At 35.3% G+C, this 21,163-nt stretch overlaps 1 protein-coding gene across 1 annotated transcript in view; it reads left to right on the top strand.

Annotated features, from left to right (window-relative positions):
- LOC127865908 (fibropellin-1-like) overlaps window positions 1-17,323 on the top strand; it is a 68,537-nt gene extending 51,214 nt beyond the window's left edge. The window contains exons 12-18 of the mRNA XM_052405973.1: window positions 271-384; window positions 801-914; window positions 6,918-7,031; window positions 7,445-7,558; window positions 13,613-13,726; window positions 14,141-14,254; window positions 17,277-17,323. Of these exons, the coding sequence (XP_052261933.1) occupies window positions 271-384; window positions 801-914; window positions 6,918-7,031; window positions 7,445-7,558; window positions 13,613-13,726; window positions 14,141-14,254; window positions 17,277-17,323 (731 nt within the window). The remainder of the gene's footprint in view (window positions 1-270; window positions 385-800; window positions 915-6,917; window positions 7,032-7,444; window positions 7,559-13,612; window positions 13,727-14,140; window positions 14,255-17,276) is intronic.
- Window positions 17,324-21,163: the final 3,840 nt, after the last annotated feature.

Below are 21,163 nucleotides of genomic sequence, written 5' to 3'. Positions count from 1 at the left end.
TCTCAATGATACATTGTACCAGACTGGAATCATTCAGATTCTTGATTGAGGATATGTTTCAAACTATAAATCCACTATTCACACCAAAATCCGGGTGTGTGACGTTTTCTATAGGATTAGCGATTTTGTTGTTGCTTGTTCAATTTAACGCTTACATGGCGAATTTATACACATCTTTTAATATGTGTCGTACGGTACGGTTTGATCTACATCAATAATGTAACCACGCTGATTAAATGAGACCTTGTGATTGTTGTGTTTATCGTTCAGATACCAACGAATGCGCAACTGCGCCGTGTAAGCACGGCGCAACATGCACTAATCTACAGAACACGTACTCGTGCACATGCTCACCGGGCTGGCAAGGAACCAACTGTGATCAGGGTATGGTTATAAAGAACCTGTGACCACCCGTGTTAAATTCCCTTTAAATATGTTTCCGGTGGCTATTTTTTTCACAAAGCTATTTCCTACCCAGCCTGTAAACGGATGGCTTTTTATGATTAGCACATTGTGCCATACAAGTCAATCGCGTAACGAATTGTATTAACGTTTCGTAACATTATACATTTGTTAAACACTTGCCTTGGCGTGTTGTTAAATGGATCGATGTGGCCACAAATGCATAGGCTACGTGTGGCGCTCAAAGTTATCACTCTGTTGCACATGCTCAAAACGAACACTGCGTTTGAAGCATTATTGCTCAATTTAAAATGAACGCCCTTTGTTCACTATATTTAATGTAATATAAGCGTTTTTTTTCTAATAAACATATTTTAATGTAAACGAATGTATTTCAGATATCAACGAATGCGTACCCGCCCCGTGTAAGAACGGCGCCACGTGCAATAATCTTCAAAACGCGTACTCATGCACATGTTCACCTGGCTGGCAAGGCAACAACTGTGATCAGGGTATGGCTATACATTGCTTGAAAATAAACACACTTCTTTGATTGCATTTCAGCTATTATTAGTTTTCTATGACAATATCTTACAAAGCTTTTGCATACTCAGCGTGTAAACGAATGGCCTTATATTTAATAATTTGATATTGCTATTGCTTATCAATGGTTTTCATAATGGTAATGTCATTTCACAACTTAATATAGTTGTTAAATTATGACCATCGCGTATGTGGTTTAAAGTATGGAAATGCATTTTGTTATGCATTATGATGTCAGTTTAAATGTGTTATTCATATTCAATATGAATTACGGAATGGACATTATAGTTTTTTAAATGAAAAAGATGGCGTCCAAAATGGCTGCTTAAGTCAAGATACCTCATCAAAACTTGCTGCTTAAACCAAGATCGTATCCCAAATTTGGCTTAAGAATAACGCATGTAGAAACATTACAACTTTATTAGAACTTAAGTGTAAAATACGTGTCTGATTAAATAAATGTTAATATAAACTGTGCAGAGTATAGTATTACTTGATGATATCACCATGATCCTTATATTACGATATAATTTATATCTTTGTATAAAGCACACTCTATGAATATATGATTTATAATAAATGAAAATTTACCGGTGTTATGTCAAGGGGCAAATTAGCTATCAATTGTAATACCATAAAACGTATTATTTTTTAACTTTTGTTCATTAAGATCATGTCGTATTTGTGCAAGTCGATCTTATGCTGTCAGTTGTTAAGCATATGGATATGTTCTTGTGTTAATATGTGTACATTTCACAACTTTTGTCTTTCATTCCGACGTTTCCCTTAACACACCTGTAGTGGAGAGTTTTCAAAGCATGCTTCAGAGGATTGTTTATTAGCGATTGCATAGTCTCTAGTTATACTTGCCTTCCATGGCTGTTAGAACGTTTTTTACCTTGTTATAAACCTTTTCTATAATGGAACCCTAATGTTCTGTCTAGACACTACCATGGTTTCATTATTAAATATTGGCCTAAACTTTTTCCGGCCATGAGTTTGTAAATGTCATTTATCTTTTCCACGTCTGTAAATTAGTGACTGAATTTCTTATAATTAGTTAATGTCACTGCTGGTTATATTGTAAATATTGTTAATTCAAGACAAATGCACAGGCTACCTTTATGCCTAACGTCGTCTCTCAGTTGTACATGTCCAAAACGTACATAGCCTTTAGACAGGTTTTGCTTATTTTATATTCTTGCCTTTTGTTCTATCAGAAGAAAGTAAATTGAAGCGTTATTTCAGATATAAACAAATGCGCACGTGCCACGTGTAAAACACGTGATAAATGTTCACAAGTATGTTACTACTAATATCTATCAGCAAGCTCAAACGTCAATCTATGAGAGTTTCAGACCTTTAGTGTTGCACATCTAATCCTCTTCTCACTTGGCTACAACTCATACAAGGTGTTTCTATAAACATGTCCCTTGATATGGCGTCTTTTTACCCCTTAAAGATGTCCCATGACATTCTCTCCCTTTAAAAACTTGTCGTGTACACGTTCAGAAATTTTGTCCATTTATTTTACTTAATAGATGCTGAATTTGGAATTATTGAGTTTGTGTAGAAACACAGAAGTATGTTAATATACGCTTATCTGATGTAGCGGTCCATCGCCGCCTCTTTCTGCTCGAATATACATAAAACAAGTAATACGGCCTATCAATCCGTACTTTAGACGTTAGCTTGACAGAAGCTAGTTTGTTAAAATTAAACACTACCGAGTAGTGTTATACACTACCGAGACGTTCAAAACACCCTGAAATTGCTTGGTCACACACAAATAAACACACGCGCACACACACGCGCACACACTCACACACACACATACGTGCAAGCGGGCTTGGCTTGAATGAGTCATCCTGTTTGCTGTACAACAGGATCATACGTAAATTTTTATAATGAACACAACTATCCACAATTTTAATTATACAATTCCAAGAGTGTTGTTTGTCTTACCATTGACTGATTGCTGATTACAATTTGCTGATTGAGCTGCATAAAAACTCATCCATATCATTTGTATTTCAAATTTTCGGCAAAAACAATAATAATGTTGTCAACCATTATTAAATAATTGCGCAACATATTTAATAAATATAAAAAAAATTGTTAAGTCCATGCTTACCGATTCTTAATCGAATTAAAATGTAAAGCATTTGAATTTAACGATTACACGTACACGATGTGTACAGCTAGTTTGAAATATATTATGAAGAACATGAGTAAAAATGTGTCTTCTTATTTTAGTTGTCGTTTTTCTCTTCATGTATAGTCCATAATAGATGAAATGTTTTTTTTCTGTGGTTAATATTTAATATATCTTAAAAATGCCATTCAGAAAGACAATTATCCCAGTTTAAAAGCATGCGATTTAGATCTAATAGATTGTGATGAATGTTAACTGCATAAGTTTGCATAAGTGACCATATCGGCTGACATTTTTGGTATAATTTTGAATGCTGATTTCATTAATTTATTTTCAATCAGAAAGCATCATAACAACATAATAATTAAGGTAACAGACCTAGGTACATGTAAATGATAAAGGCATGATTATATAACCACATATATATGTATATATGTATTTGTCAAAATACTGAAACGGGCGGTCAACTTGGAAATCGTCTTGGAAAAATTATGACTCTCAATGATACCAGACTGGCATCATTCATATTCATGATCGAGGATATGTTTCTAACTATTAATCCACTATTCACAACCAAATCCGGGTGTGTAACGTGTTCTACCGGATTAGCGATATGTTGCTGATTGTTCAATTTTACGCTTACATGGCGAATTTATATACATCGTTTCATATGTGTCGATGCGGTTTGTTCTGAACCAATAATGGAATCACGCTGATTAATTTAGACATTGATTTATGTTGTGTTTATCGTTCAGATACCAACGAATGCGCAATTGCGCCGTGTAAGAACGATGCCACGTGCACTAATTTTCAAAATGCGTACTCATGCACATGCTCACCGGGCTGGCTAGGCAACAACTGAGGCCAGGGTATGGCTATAAATTGCTTGACAATAAACATACTTGGTTTATTTCATTTCAGCTACTTTTCTTTGACAAAATATAACATAGCATACGCAGCCTGTAAATGAGTGACCTTATTTATAATTAGTTTATATCATTGCATAAACTCTATCTATAATGCGCTCAGACGGGGTGCAGAAACTTGGCAAAAGGAGGGCTCGAACGGAAAAAAGTGTGTATTAACAAGGCGATTCACGTGCCTTTCAAGCCATGTTAGGTGCTTTTCATATCCATAAACTGGTCTACGCGCAGTTACTTCTCATTTTTAATTGGCGACTTTTCAAGCATAAATAGGGAACTGAATAAGCACCGGTTTCCTCGTGCATGCAGGGATACAGGCAATGACTATTTTAATCCACTTTTCAAATTATACCATCTGCACTCTCTTGACAACAGCTTATTTATTCGCAACGTCAATGAAGTTAAGGTTATTTACTCAACACGTTTAAAAGACTATGCTGTAAATGTAGGTGTTTATGTACGTTCAACGTTCCTGCTGTTTGCTTGAAATACTTCAGTTACAATCTGTTGGCAATATTTATTTAAAAAAAATGGAACAAAATAAGATAGACATGTACGAAAGAAACATTTATGAAAACAATGACTTATTCTGACGATATGTATATATCCGTCACGACCAGTAAATTCCAAAATAATTCCTCATTTCTTCTTTTGCGCGGCTGCATTCTTTTGCGCGGCTGCATTTCAACTTTGCATGAATCCACTGTGCGCAATAGGGCAGGAACGTGATAAACATACAGTACAGCAGATCAATCTATTACATAACATGTAATATAATGACCAACACTTCTACTTTTAATTGTTTTATGCAACCGCTTTGAAGTTTTTGTATCTGCGTGTTCCTGTTTCAGAAAGAGTAGCAGTAGGTACTAAAGTCAAATCATGTCTAATACAAAGTTAATGTCACATTCCTGGGAACTATTTTGTAAGCCAATCAATCTTGAATTTATAAGATACATGTCTTACACTTTGGTGTCTGAAACACTAAGGTGCTTTCTGGACACAAATTGGATTTCAACTTTATTAGATATTGTTAAAACCCTGTTCGCGCTTAAAGACAATTTTTGAAATAAACGGGTTAAACAAAAACCAAAGCGAAGAAATGTCCAATGTATTGTTTATTTTCCAGCCACAAATGTCACTTTAAGATAATTTACAAAACTGATTCTAGCCTGTATATGTAATTATATTGACTGGTCATTAAGTATTAAAAAAGTCAGCAATAACTATAATGTTGCCAGGCTAGACTGGGCAACTATTAAGGTGTGCAATAGTGAGTCATGCAACACAAAACCGTGGTATTAAATTAAACAATTCATGATACATGTAATGGTTAACATCACTAACAGAATGATTACCACTGGGGTATATCGATATTGACCCATACAAATGTTCTAGCCATGAGTTTTTTAATTTGTCGTTTGGCTTTTAAAAGCATCTATGACTTGATAAACATTAACAGTCGTTGGTGCTATTGTTCCAGTCGGAATGTTAATCATCCTTGCTAGATGAATGATTTCGATTTAACGGAGCAATACATTTTGTCAACTCGTTTGACTACTTGCTTAATCCTTAGCATCTGCACTAATCCTCCCATGTTTTTGCTATTTGCTTCAGGTATAAATGTCCACAAATCTGTTACTACTAATATCTCTCAGCTAGCCCAAACGTCAATTTATGAGAGTTTCGGGCTTGAGGGTTGCACCTCTAATCCTCTTGTTACCGACGCTATAACTCACACAAGGGGTTCTATAAACACGTCGCTTGATATAACATTTCATACCCTTTAAACATATCCCATGACATTCTCTCCATTTAAAGACTTGTCGAGTACACATTCAGGCATTTTGTATTTATTGTACTTAATAGATGCCGAATTTTGCATTATTGAGTTTGTGTAGCAACAGAGAACTATGGTAATATGCGCTTTACTGATGTAACGGTCCATCAACGTCCCTTTCTGCTCAAAGATACATTATAATCAGTAATACGACCTATCAACCCGCTATTTAGACGAACGCCTGGCAGAAGCTTAGTTTGTTAAAATATTACACTACAGACTAATTTTATACACTAATGAGACATTGTATAACGTCTTCAAACTGCTAGGCCACACACAAATACACACACACGCGCACGCACTCACTCACGCACACGCACACACATACGTGCATGCGGGCTCGCCTTGAATGAACCATCCTGTTTCTTGTACAACAGGATCATGCTTGAATTTACAATTAGCACAAATATCCACAATTTTAGTTATACAATTCCAAAACTGTTGTTTATCTTACGATTGACTGATTGCTGATTACCATTTGCTGATTGAGCCGATTAAAAACTCATCCATATCATTTTTATTTCAAATTTTGGCAAATACAATAAAGATGTTTTCAACCAGTATTGAGTAATTTCGCAAAATATTTAATAATTATATAACAATTGTTAATTCCATGCTTACCGAAAAGTGTGTATAAGCGAACATATTGGCTGACATTTCGGTATTATCTTTAATTTTAATTTGATCAATTTACTCTCCAACCACATATATCACACTATTGATATATTTGTCAAAATGCTGAAACGGGCGGTCTTCTTGAAAATCGTATTGGAAATCTTTGGGCTCTCAATGATACATTTTACCAGACTGGAATCATTCAGATTCTTGATTGAGGATATGTTTCAAACTATAAATCCACTATTCACACCAAAATCCGGGTGTGTGACGTTTTCTACAGGATTAGCGATTTTGTTGTTGCTTGTTCAATTTAACGCTTACATGGCGAATTTATGCACATCTTTTAATATGTGTCGTACGGTACGGTTTGATCTACATCAATAATGTAACCACGCTGATTAAAGGAGACCTTGTGATTGTTGTGTTTATCGTTCAGATACCAACGAATGCGCAACTGCGCCGTGTAAGCACGGCGCAACATGCACTAATCTACAGAACACGTACTCGTGCACATGCTCACCGGGCTGGCAAGGAACCAACTGTGATCAGGGTATGGTTATTAAGAACCTGTGACCACCCGTGTTAAATTCCCTTTAAATATGTTTCCGGTGGCTATTTTTTCACAAAGCTATTTCCTACCCAGCCTGTAAACGGATGGCTTTTTATGATTAGCACATTGTGCCATACAAGTCAATCGCGTAACGAATTGTATTACCGTTTTGTAACATTATACATTTGTTAAATACTTGTCTTGGCGTGTTGTTAAATGGATCGATGTGGCCACAAATGCATAGGCTACGTGTGGCGCTCAAAGTTATCACTCTGTTGCACATGCGAAAAACGAACACTGCGTTTGAAGCATTATCGCTCAATTTAAAATGAACGCCCTCTGTCCACTATATTTAATGTAATATAAGCGTTTTTTCCAATAAACATAATTGAATGTAAACGAATGTATTTCAGATATCAACGAATGCGTACCCGCCCCGTGTAAGAACGGCGCCACGTGCAATAATCTTCAAAACGCGTACTCATGCACCTGTTCATCTGGCTGGCAAGGCAACAACTGTGATCAGGGTATGGCTATACATTGCTTGGAAATAAAAACACTTATTTGATTGCATTTCAGCTATTATTAGTTTTCTATGACAATATCTTACAAAGCTTGTGCATACTCAGCGTGTAAACGTTTGGTCTTATTTTAATTTATTAAATATTGCTATTGCTTATCAATGGTTTTCATAATGGTACTGTCATTTCACAACTTAATATAGTTGTTAAATTATGACCATCGCGTATGTGGTTTAAAGTATGGATATGCATTATGTTATGCATTATGATGTAAGATTAAATGTGTTATTCATATTAAATATGAATTACGGAATGGACATTATAGTTTTTTTAATGAGAAAGATGGCGTCCAAAATGGCTGCCTAAGTCAAGATACCTCATCAAAACTTGCTGCCTAAACCAAGATCGTATCGCAAATTTGGCTTAAGAATAACGCATGTAGAAACATTACAACTTTATTAGAACTTAAGTGTAAAATGCGTGTCAGATTAAATGAATGTTAATATAAACTTTGCAGAGTATAGTATTACATGATGATATCACCATGATCCTTACATTACGATATAATTTATATCTTTGTATAAAGCTAACTCTATGAATATATGATTTATAATAAATGAAAATTTACCGGTGTTATGTCAAGGGGCAAATTAGCTATCAATTGTAATACCATAAACCGCATTCTTTTTTAACTTTTGTTCATTTAGATTATGTAGTATTTGTGCAAGTTGATCAAATGCTGTCAGTTGTAAAGCATATGAAATGTTCTTGTGTTAATATGTGTACATTTCACAACTTTTGTCGTTCATTCCGACGTTTCCATTAACACACCTGATTGTGGGGAGTTTTCATAGCATGCTTCAGAGGCTTGTTTATTAGCGATTTCATAGTCGCAAGTTATACTTGCCTTCCATGGCCGTTAGAACGTTTTTTACCTTGTTATAAACCTTTTCTATAATGGAACCTTCTAGACACTACCTGGGTTTTATGATAAAATATTGACCTCAACTTTTTTCCGGCCATGAGTTTGTAAATATCGTTTATGTTTTACACGTCTGTAAATTAGTGACTGAATTTCTTATAAATAGTAAATGTCACTGCTGGTTATATTGTAAATATTGTTAATTCAAGACAAATGCACAGGCTACCTTTATGCTTAACGTCGTCTCTCAGTTGTACATGTCCAAAACGTACAATGCCTTTAGACAGGTTTTGCTTGTTGTACATGTCCAAAACGTACAATGCCTTTAGACAGGTTTTGCTTGTTTTATATGTTTGCCTTTTGTTTTATCAGAAGAAAGTAAATTGAAGCGTTATTTTTGATATAAACAAATGCGCACGTGCCACGTGTAAAACACGTGATAAATGTTCACAAGTATGTTACTACTAATATCTATCAGCATGTTCAAACATCAATCTATGAGAGTTTCAGACTTTAGTGTTCCACATCTAATCCTTTTCTCACCATGGCTAACACTCAAACAAGGTGTTTCTATAAACATGTCCCTTGATATGGCATTCTATACCCCTTAAAGATGTCCCATGACATTCTCTTCCTTTAAAAACTTGTCATGTACACGTTCGGGAATTTTGTCCATTTATTTTACTTAATAGATGCTGAATTTGGAATTATTGAGTTTGTGTAGCAACACAGAAGTGTGTTAATATACGCGTATCTGATATAGCGGTCCATCAACGCCCCTTTCTGCTCGAATATACATAAAAAAGTAATACGGCCTGTCAACCCGTAATTTAACGTTAGCTTGACAGAAGCTAGTTTGTTAAAATTTAACACCACCGAGTAGTATTATACACTACCGAGACGTTGAAAACACCCTGAAATTGCTTGGCCACACACAAATAAACACACGCGCACACACACGCGCACACACTCACACACACATACGTGCAAGCGGGCTTGGCTTGAATGAATCATCCTGTTTGCTGTACAACAGGATCAAACGTAAATTTTTATTATGAACACAAATATCCACAATTTTAATTATACAATTTCAAGTGTGTTGTTTGTCTTACCATTGACTGATTGCTGATTACCATTTGCTAATTGAGCTGCATAAAAACTCATCCATATCATTTGTATTTCAAATTTTCGGCAAAAACAATAATAATATTGTCAACCATTATTAAATAATTTCGCAACATATTTTAGAAGTATAAAATAAATTGTTTAGTCCATGCTTACCGATTCTAAATCGAATTAAAATGTAAAGCATTTGAATTTAACGATTACACGTACACGATGTGTACAGCTAGTTTGAAACATATTATGAAGAACATGCGTAAAAATGTGTCTTTTTATTTTCGTTGTCGTTTTTCTCTTCATGTATGTTCCATAACAGATGTAATGTTTTTTTTCTGTGGTTAATATTTAATATATCTTAAAAATGCCTCAGAAAGACAACTATCCCAGTTTAAAAGCATGCGATTTAGATCTAATAGATTGTGATGGAATGTTAACTGCATAAGTTTGCATAAGTGACCATATTGGCTGACATTTTTGGTATAACTTTGAATGCTGATTTCATCAATTAATTTTCAATCAGAAAGCATCATAACAACATTATAATTTAGGTAACATACCTAGATACATGTAATTGATAAAGGCATGATTATATAACCACATATATATTTATATATGTATTTGTCAAAATACTGAAACGGGCGGTCAACTTGGAAATCGTCTTGGAAATCTTATGACTCTCAATGATACCAGACTGGCATCATTCATATTCATGATCGAGGATATGTTTCTAACTATTAATCCACTATTCACAACCAAATCCGGGTGTGTAACGTTTTCTACCGGATTAGCGATGTGTTGCTGTTTGTTCAATTTTACGCTTACATGGCGAATTTATATACATAATTTCATATGTGTCGATACGGTTTGTTCTGAACCAATAATGGAATCACGCTGATTAATTTAGAAACTGATTTGTGTTGTGTTTATCGTTCAGATACCAAAGAATGCGCAATTGCGCCGTGTAAGAACGATGCCACGTGCACTAATTTTCAAAATGCGTACTCATGCACATGCTCACCGGGCTGGCTAGGCAACAACTGTGGCCAGGGTATGGCTATAAACTGCTTGACAATAAACATACTTGGTTTATTTCATTTCAGCTACTTTTCTTTGACAAAATATAACATAGCATACGCAGCCTGTAAATGAGTGACCTTATTTATAATTAGTTTATATCATTGCATAAACTCTATCTATCTATAATGCCCTCGGCGGGGTGCAGAAACTTGCCAAAAGGAGGGCTTGAACGGAAGAAAGTGTGTATTAACAAGGCGATTCACGTGCCTTTCAAGCCATGTTATGTGCTTTTCATATCAATAAACTGGTCCACTCGCAGTTACTTCCCATTTTTAATTTGATTCAATGAAGTTATTATGAACTTTGTTGATAACTCCAGCCTTCGTCGACTTTCCAAGCATAAATAGGGAACTGAATAAGCACCGGTTTCCTCGTGCATGCAGGGATACAGGCAATGACTATTTTAATCCACTTTTCAAATTATACCATCTGCACTCTCTTGACAACAGCTTTATTTATTCGCAACGTCAATGAAGTTAAGGTTATTTACTCAACACGTTTAAAAGACTATGCTGTAAATGTAGATGTTTATGTACGTTCAACGTTCCTGCTGTTTGCTTGAAATACTTCAGTTACAATCTGTTGGCAATATTAATTTTAAAAAAATGGAACAAAATAAGATAGACATGTACGAAAGAAACATTTATGAAAACAATGACTTATTCTGACGATATATATATCCGTCACGACCAGTAACTTCCAAAATAATTCCTCATTTCTTCTTTTGCGCGGCTGCATTCTTTTTCGCGGCTGCATTTCAACTTTGCATTAATCCACTGTGGTCACTAGGGCAGGAACGTGAAAAACATATAGTACAGCAGATCAATCTATTACATAACATGTTATATAATGACCAACACGTCTACTTGTAATTGTTTTAGCAACCGCTTTGAAGTTTTTGTATCTGCGTGTTCCTGTTTCAGAAAGAGTAGCAGTAGGTACCAAAGTCAAACCATGTCTAATACAAAGTTAATGTCACATTCCTGGGAACTATTTTGTAAGCCAATCAATCTTGAATTGATAAGATATATGTCTTACACTTTGGTGTCTGAAACACTAAGGTGCTTTCTGGACACGAATTGGATTTCAACTTTATTAGATATTGTTAAAACCCTGGACGCACTTTAAGACAATTTTTGAAAAAGCGAAAAAATGTCCAATGTATTGTTTATTTTCCAGCAACAAATGTCACTTTAAGATAATTCACAAAACTGATTCTAGCCTGTATATGTAATTATATTGACTGGTCATTAAGTATTTAAAAAGTCAGCAATAACTATAATGTTGCCTGGCTAGACTGGGCAACAATTAAGGTGTGCAATAGTGAGTCATGCAACACAAAACCGTGGTATTAAATTAAACAATTCATGATACATGTAATGGTTAACATCACTAACAGAATGATTACCACTGGGGTATATCGATATTGACCCATACAAATGTTCTGGCCATGAGTTTTTAAATGTGTCATTTGGGTTTAAAAAGCATCTATGACTTGATAAACATTAACAGTCGTTGGTGTTATTGTTCCAGGCGGAATGTTCATCGTCCTTACTAGATGAATGATTTCGATTTAACGGATCAATACATTTTGTCAACTTGTTTGACTACTTTGCTTAATCCTCAGCATCTGCACTAATCCTCCCATGTTTTTGCTATTTGCTTCAGGTATAAATGTCCACAAATCTGTTACTACTTAAATCTCTCAGCTAGCCCAAACGTCAATCTATGAGAGTTTCGGGCTTTAGGGTTGCACCTCTATTCCTCTTGTTACCGTGGCTATAACTCACACAAGGGGTTTCTATAAACACGTCGCTTGATATAACATTTCATACCCTTTAAACATATCCCATGACATTCTCTCCATTTAAAGACTTGTCGAGTACACTTTTAGGCATTTTGTATTTATTGTACTTAATAGATGCCGAAATTTTCATTATTGAGTTTGTGTAGTAACAGAGAACTATGGTAATATGCGCTTAACTGATGTAACGGTCCATCAACGTCCCTTTCTGCTCAAAGATACATTATAATCAGTAATACGACCCATCAACCCGCTATTTAGACGAACGCCTGGCAGAAGCTTCGTTTGTTAAAATATAACACTACAGACTAATTTTATACACTAATGAGACATTGTATAACATCTTCAAACTGCTTGGCCACACACAAATACACACACACGCACTCACGCACGCACACGCACACACATACGTACATGCGGGCTCTCCTTGAGTGAACCATCCTGTTTCTTGTACAACAGGATCATGCTTGAATTTTACAATTAGCACAAATATCCACAATTTAAGTTATACAATTCCAAGACTGTTGTTTATCTTACGATTGATTGATTGCTGATTACCATTTGCTGATTGAGCCGATTAAAAACTCATCCATATCATTTTTATTTCAAATTTTGGCAAATACAATAAAGATGTTTTTAACCAGTATTGAGTAATTTCGCAACATATTTAATAATTAATATAACAAATTGTTAATTCCATGCTTACCGAAAAGTGTGTATAAGCGAACATATTGGTTGACATTTCGGTATAATCTTTAATTCTAATTTGATCAATTTACTCTCCAACCACATATATCACACTATAGATATATTTGTCAAAATGCTGAAACGGGCGGTCTACTTGAAAATCGTATGGGAAATCTTTGGGCTCTCAATGATACATTGTACCAGACTGGCATCATTCAGATTCTTGATTGAGGATATGTTTCAAACTATAAATCCACTATTCACACCCAAATCCGGGTGTGTGACGTTTTCTACCGGATTAGCGATTTTGTTGTTGCTTGTTCAATTTTACGCTTACATGGCGAATTTATACACATCTTTTAATATGTGTCGGTACGGTTTGATCTACATCAATAATGTAACCACGTTGATTAATTGAGACATTGTGATTGTTGTGTTTATCGTTCAGATACCAACGAATGCGCAACTGCGCCGTGTAAGAACGGCGCAACATGCACTAATCTTCAAAACACGGACTCGTGCACATGCTCACCGGGCTGGCAAGGACACAGCTGTGATCAGGGTATGGTTATAAAGAACCTGTGACCATCCGTGTTAAATTCCCTTTAAATATGTTTCCGGTGGCTATTTTTTCACACAGCTATTTCATACCCAGCCTGTAAACGGATGGCTTTTTATGATTAGCAAATTGTGCCATACAAGTCAATCGCGTATCGAATTGTATTACCGTTTCGTAACATTATACATTTGTTAAATACTTGTCTTGGCGTGTTGTTAAATGGATCGATGTGGCCACAAATGCATAGGCTACGTGTGGCGCTCAAAGTTATCACTCTGTTGCACATGCTCAAAACGAACACTGCGTTTGAAGCATTATTGCTAAATTTAATATGAACGCCCTTTGTCCACTATATTCAATGTAATATAAGCGTTTTTTTCCAATAAACATAATTGAATGTAAACGAATGTATTTCAGATATCAACGAATGCGTACCCGCCCCGTGTAAGAACGGCGCCACGTGCAATAATCTTCAAAACGCGTACGCATGCACATGTTCACCTGGCTGGCAAGGCAACAACTGTGATCAGGGTATGGCTATACATTGCTTGAAAATAAACACACTTCTTTGATTGCATTTCAGCTATTATTATTTTTCTATAACAATATCTTACAAAACTTTTGCATACACAGCGTGTAAACGATTGGCCTTATTTTTAATTATTAAATATTTCTATTGCTTATCAATGGTTTTGATAATGGTACTGTCATTTCACAACTTAATATAGGTGTTAAATTATGACCATCGCGTATGTGGTTTAAAGTAGGGAAATGCATTTTGTTATGCATTATGATGTCAGTTTAAATGTGTTATTCATATTAAATATGAATTACGGAATGGACATTATAGTGTTTTTTTAATGAGAAAGATGGCGTCCAAAATGGCTGCTTAAGTCAATATACCTCATCAAAACTTGCTGCCTAAACCAAGATCGTATCCCAAATTTGGCTTAAGAATAACGCATGTAGAAACATTACAACTGTATTAGAACTTAAGTGTAAAATACGTGTCTGATTAAATGAATGTTAATATAAACTGTGCAGAGTATAGTATTACATGATCATATCACCATGATCCTTACATAACGATATAATTTATATCTTTGTATAAAGCACACTCTATGAATATATGATTTATAATAAATGAAAATTTACCGGTGTTATGTCAAGGGGCAAATTAGCTATCAATTGAAATACCATAAAACGTATTCTTGTTTAACTTTTGTTCATTTAGATCCTGTAGTATTTGTGCGAGTTGATCTTGCGCTGTCAGTTGTTAAGCATATGGATATGTTCTTGTGTTAATATGTGTACATTTTACAACTTTTGTCTTTCATTCCGACGTTTCCATTAACACACCTGTATGTGGGGAGTTTTCATAGCATGCTTCAGGACCAACTAATTGTTTTTAATGAAAATTCAATACTGCTCCAGCAGCTGGAGTTTCACTTCTTTATATTGTTTATTAGCGATTGCATAGTCGCAAGTTATACTTGCCTTCCATGGCTGTTAGAACGTTTTTTACCTTGTTATAAACCTTTTCTATAATGGAACCCTAATGTTCTTTCTAGACACTACCTGGGTTTCATTATTAAATATTGACCTCAACTTTTTCCGACCATAAGTTTGTAAATGTCGTTGATGTTTACACGTCTGTAAATTAGTGACTGAATTTCTTATAATTAGTTAATGTCACTGCTGGTTATATTGTAAATATTGTTAATTCAAGACAAATGCACAGGCAATATTTATGCTTAATGTCGTCTCTCAGTTGTACATGTCCAAAACGTACAATGCCTTTAGACAGGTTTTTCTTATTTTATATTCTTGCCTTTTGTTCTATCAGAAGAAAGTAAATTAAAGCGTTCTTTCAGATATAAACAAATGCGCACGTGCCACGTGTAAAACACGTGTTAAATGTTCACAAGTATGTTACTACTAATATCTATCAGCAAGCTCAAACGTCAATATATGAGAGTTTCAGACTTAAGTGTTGCACATCTAATCCTCTTCTTTCCATGGCTTACAACTCAAACAAGGTGTTTCTATAAACATGGCATGTCGCTTGATATGGCATTCTATATCCCTTAAAGATGTCCCATGACATTCTCTCCCTTTAAAAACTCGCGTGTACACGTTCAGGAATTGTGTCCATTTATTTTACTTAATTGATGCTGAATTTAGAATTATTGAGTTTGTGTAGCAACACATAAGTATGTTAATATACGGTTAAATGATGTAGCGGTCCATCAACGCCCCTTTCGGCTCGAATATACATAATAAAAAGTAATACGGCCTATCAACCCGAAATTTAGACGTTAGCTTGACAGAAGCTAGTTTGTTAAAATTTAACACCACCGAGTAGTGTTATACACTTACCGAGACGTTGAAAACACCCTGAAGTTGCTTGGCCACACACAAATAAACACACGCGCACACACACGCGCACACACTCGCGCACACACTCACACACACACATACGTGCAAGCGGGCTTGCTTGAATGAATCATCCTGTTTGCTGTACAACAGGATCATACGTAAATTTTTAAAATGAACACAAATATCCACAATTTTAATTATACAATTCCAAGAGTGTTGTTTGTCTTACCATTGACTGATTGCTGATTACCATTTGCTGATTGAGCTGCATATAAACTCATCCATATCATTTGTATTTCAAATTTTCGACAAAACAATAATAATGTTGTCAACCATTATTAAATAATTTCGCAACATATTTAATAAGTATAAAATAAATTGTTTAGTCCATGCTTATCGATTCTAAATCGAATTAAAATGTAAAGCATTTGAATTTAACCATTACACGTACACGATGTGTACAGCTAGTTTGAAATTAATGATGAAGAACATGCGTAAAAATGTGTCTTCTTATTTCCGTTGTCGTTTTTCTCTTCATGGATATTCCATAATAGATTTAAATTTTTTTTCTGTGGTTAATATTTAATATATCTTAGAAATGCCATTCAGAAAGACAATTATCCCAGTTTAAAAGCATGCGATTTTGATCTTATAGATTGTGAGGGAATGTTAACTGCATAAGTTTGCATAAGTGACTATATTGGCTGACATTTTTGGTATAATTTTGGATGTTGATTTCATCAATTTATTCCCCAATCAGAAAGCATCATAACAGCATAATAATTTAGGTAATGTACGTAGATACATGTAATTGATTGAGACATGATTATATAACCACATATATAATTATATATATATTTGTCAAAATACTGAAACGGGCGGTCAACTTGAAAATCGTCTTGAAAATCTTATGACTCTCAATGATACCAGACTGGCATCATTCATATTCATGATCGAGGATATGTGTCTAACTATTAATCCACTTTTCACAACCAAGTCCGGGTGTGTAACGTTTTCTACCGGATTAGCGATGTGTTGCTGTTTGTTCAATTTTACGCTTACATGGCGAATTTATATACATCGTTTCATATGTGTCGATACGGTTTGTTCTGAACCAATAATGGAATCACGCTGATTAATTTAGACATTGATTTGTGTTGTGTTTATCGTTCAGATACCAACGAATGCGCAATTGCGCCGTGTAAGAACGATGCCACGTGAACTAATCTTCAAAATGCGTAATCATGCACATGCTTACCGGGCTGGCTAGGCAACAACTGTGGCCAGGGTATGGCTATTAATTGCTTGACAATAAACATACTTGGTTTATTTCATTTCAGCTACTTTTCTTTGACAAAATACAACATAGCATACGCAGCCTGTAAATGAGATACCTTATTTATAATTAGTTTATAATTGCATAAGCTCTATTTATAATGCGCTCAGGCGGGGTGCAGAAACTTGGCAAAAGGAGGGCTTGAACGGAAGAAAGTGTGTATTAACAAGGCGATTCACGTGCCTTTCAAGCCATGTTATGTGCTTTTCATATCCATAAACTGGTCCACGCGCAGTTACTTCCTATTTTTTTCTATTGGATTCAATGAAGTTATTATGAACTTTGTTAATAACTCCAGCCTTCGGCGACTTTCCAAGCATAAATAGGGAACTGAATAAGCACCGGTTTCCTCGTGCATGCAGGGATACAGGCAATGACTATTTTAATCCACTTTTCAAATTATACCATCTGCACTCTCTTGACAACAGCTTTATTTATTCGCATCGTCAATGAAGTTAAAGTTATTTACTCAACACGTTTAAAAGACTATGCTGTAAATGTAGGTGCTTATGTACGTTTAACGTTCCTGCTGTTTGCTTGAAATACTTCAGAAACAATCTGTTGGCAATATTAATTAAAAAAAATGGAACAAAATAAGATAGACATGTACGAAAGAAACATCTATGAAAACATTGACTTATTCTGACGATATATATATCTGTCACGACTAGTAAATTCCAAAATAATTCCTCATTTCTTGCGCGGCTGCATTCTTTTGCGCGGCTGCATTTCAACTTTGCAATAATCCACTGTGCGCACTAGGGCAGGAACGGATTTTTCGAGCGCCCTCGAAAACGTGTATTATTCCTATATTCATGGCTTTTCAAAGGGTTTGCTTATGGTACTGTTATTTCACAGCTTAATATATTTGTTTAAGAATAGTAATTGCGTATTTGGTTTAACGTATAAATATGCATTACGGTATTTATCATAATGTAATCGTGATAGTGTTGTACATATTAAACATAAACTACGGAATGCCAACTATCATACAAAAGGAGGAATATGGCGTCTGAAATAACTTCCAGAATAAAGATAGCTACTCAAAACGTGCTGCGTAAAACAATATCTTATCCGACTTTGGCTCAAGAATAATAAAAATGTACAAATAATACATTTTGTAGCACTTAATTACTAAATCCGTGTCTGATTTAATAAATTTCAATATAACATTCGCAGAGTATAATATTACATGAACAAAGCGACCTGATCCTGACCATAAGATACCATTTATATATTTGTATAAAGCACATTTTACGAATAAATCATTTTTTTAGATGAAAACATACCGGTGTTATATCAGGAAACACATTTGATATTTATTGAATGCCATGATATGTTTGTTTTAACATTTGCCCATGAAGGTTAAATAGCATGTGTACAATTTCATCTTATGATGTTAGCTGTTTAGCTTACGGTGATGTTCTTGTGTTAAATTAAATATCAGTTCATTTCACATATTAATTTTTGTCTTTCATACCATAGATGGCATAACAAAATACATTTAAACTAGTATACATGTAGCTGTCCTTTTTAAGGTATTTTATAAGCCAGCCATTTGGTGTCTTCTTAATGTAACATTGAACATGTTTGTATTATGTTAACCTTAACCTTTTGACAAACACAACATCTGGCACACGTAGTCGCACTTTATAACATGAGCACCGAATTGTTGAACATGGGTTATCGCTTTTTACATTTGCATTATATCATTTTAAACATAGTGGGTGGAGCTTAAGCAACACTTGATGCTACTGTAATGGTAAAATAGAGTGTGATGTCTCATCATTTCTCCAACAGTAAACATATTGATTCGGATTCGGGGGATTTGCATATATTGCATGTTTCCATAAACACGCCTGTATATGGGCACTTATAATATTTCCATTGCTTGCTTCCGAGGCTTGTCAGCGAGCGATTGCATAGTCTTAACCTACTTGCCCTTCTTGGCTGTCAACACGTTTTTTTTAATGAACATTCCCTCTGTACCAGGCTTTCCGTACCATGCTGAGACAAACCTGGTCGATTCCTTCACAAAGTCCTTCATACTAGCTGTCCTTTCGCCTACTAGTATGTTCAGAGTTGCTCGCGTTCATCATCTTAGTCATTTTACCTTTATATGTACCACAATATCCAGCAATATGGCTGCTTGCAGATATAGCGTGTGAATAGAGAGCAAGTCGGTCGCGAATAGACTATGCCTTTAAACCATTTTTCGAATTTTCAATGTAATCATGTATATTTCCGTCTATTGGTCAGTGAATTAAATTAAGTAAAGCAGATCAATTTGTTACTGAGCATTAGGTCTAATAAGCAAATTGTCGTTCAACCACTTTTACTTTTAATAGTGTTTTAGCACCCGATTATGAGATTCCCCTGTTTTAGTAAGCATAGCAATAGGTACTGGATTCAATTCATGGATTAGAATATAGTTAATGTTAATTTTCATTGAACTCTCTTGTTAGCCAATCACTCTTAAATAAATCCGATTTATGCCATACATTTTGGTGTCTGCAACCCTTATGTGCCTTCCAGACACACCGTGGGTTCCATCCGTATCAGATACATAACACATTTTCTGTCCATGAGTTTTAAAAGTGTGTCGTTGCGGTTTTTTCTAATATATATTGCTTGATCAACTTTAACAGACGTTGGTGCTATTATTCTAGTCGGAAAGTTCACTAGATCGGGTGGATGATTGCATTGGATCAAACCGATCTATACATTATGTCAACTTTAATGATTATCTGCTATATCTTGAGCACCTGCACTAATCGCCCTCCGCATTTCTTCTGTCTGGTTCTAAACAAAGTCCGCGTAACTGGCTCTACTAATATATCCCAGCTCCTATATCATCTTGCTGCACATATGGAAGCTCAAACTTCAAACCACCTAACTCTACTAATATATCCCAGCTCTTATATCATCTTGCTGCACATATGGAAGCTCAAACTTCAAACCACCTGGCTCTACTAATATATCCCAGCTCTTATATCATCTTGCTGCACATATGGAAGCTCAAACTTCAAACCACCTGGCTCTACTAATATATCCCAGCTCTTATATCATCTTGCTGCACATATGGAAGCTCAAACTTCAAACCACCTGGCTCTACTAATATATCCCAGCTCTTATATCATCTTGCTGCACATATGGAAGCTCAAACTTCAAACCACCTAACTCTACTAATATATCCCAGCTCTTATATCATCTTGCTGCACATATGGAAGCTCAAACTTCAAACCACCTGGCTCTACTAATATATCCCAGCTCTTATATCATCTTGCTGCACATATGGAAGCTCAAACTTCAAACCACCTGGCTCTACTAATATATCCCAGCTCTTATATCATCTTGCTGCACATATGGAAGCTCAAACTTCAAACCACCTGGCTCTACTAATATATCCCAGCTCTTATATCATCTTGCTGCACATATGGAAGCTCAAACTTCAAACCACCTGGCTCTACTAATATATCCCAGCTCTTATATCATCTTGCTGCACATATGGAAGCTCAAACTTCAAACCACCTGGCTCTACTAATATATCCCAGCTCTTATATCATCTTGCTGCACATATGGAAGCTCAATCTTCAAACCACTAGAGTTTCAGCTTTCAGTGCTGCACCTCTTATCCTCTTATTACCAAGGCCATACCTCATACAAGTTGTTTCTATAAACACGTCGCTCAAAATGGCATTCCTTACCCCCTTTAACATGCATAA

This window comes from Dreissena polymorpha, chromosome 1 (genome assembly GCF_020536995.1).
Source record: "Dreissena polymorpha isolate Duluth1 chromosome 1, UMN_Dpol_1.0, whole genome shotgun sequence".
NCBI classification, from domain to species: Eukaryota; Metazoa; Mollusca; class Bivalvia; order Myida; family Dreissenidae; genus Dreissena; species Dreissena polymorpha.
Note: the sequence above shows the minus strand (reverse complement) of the source record. Positions and strands in the feature narration are given on the sequence as shown.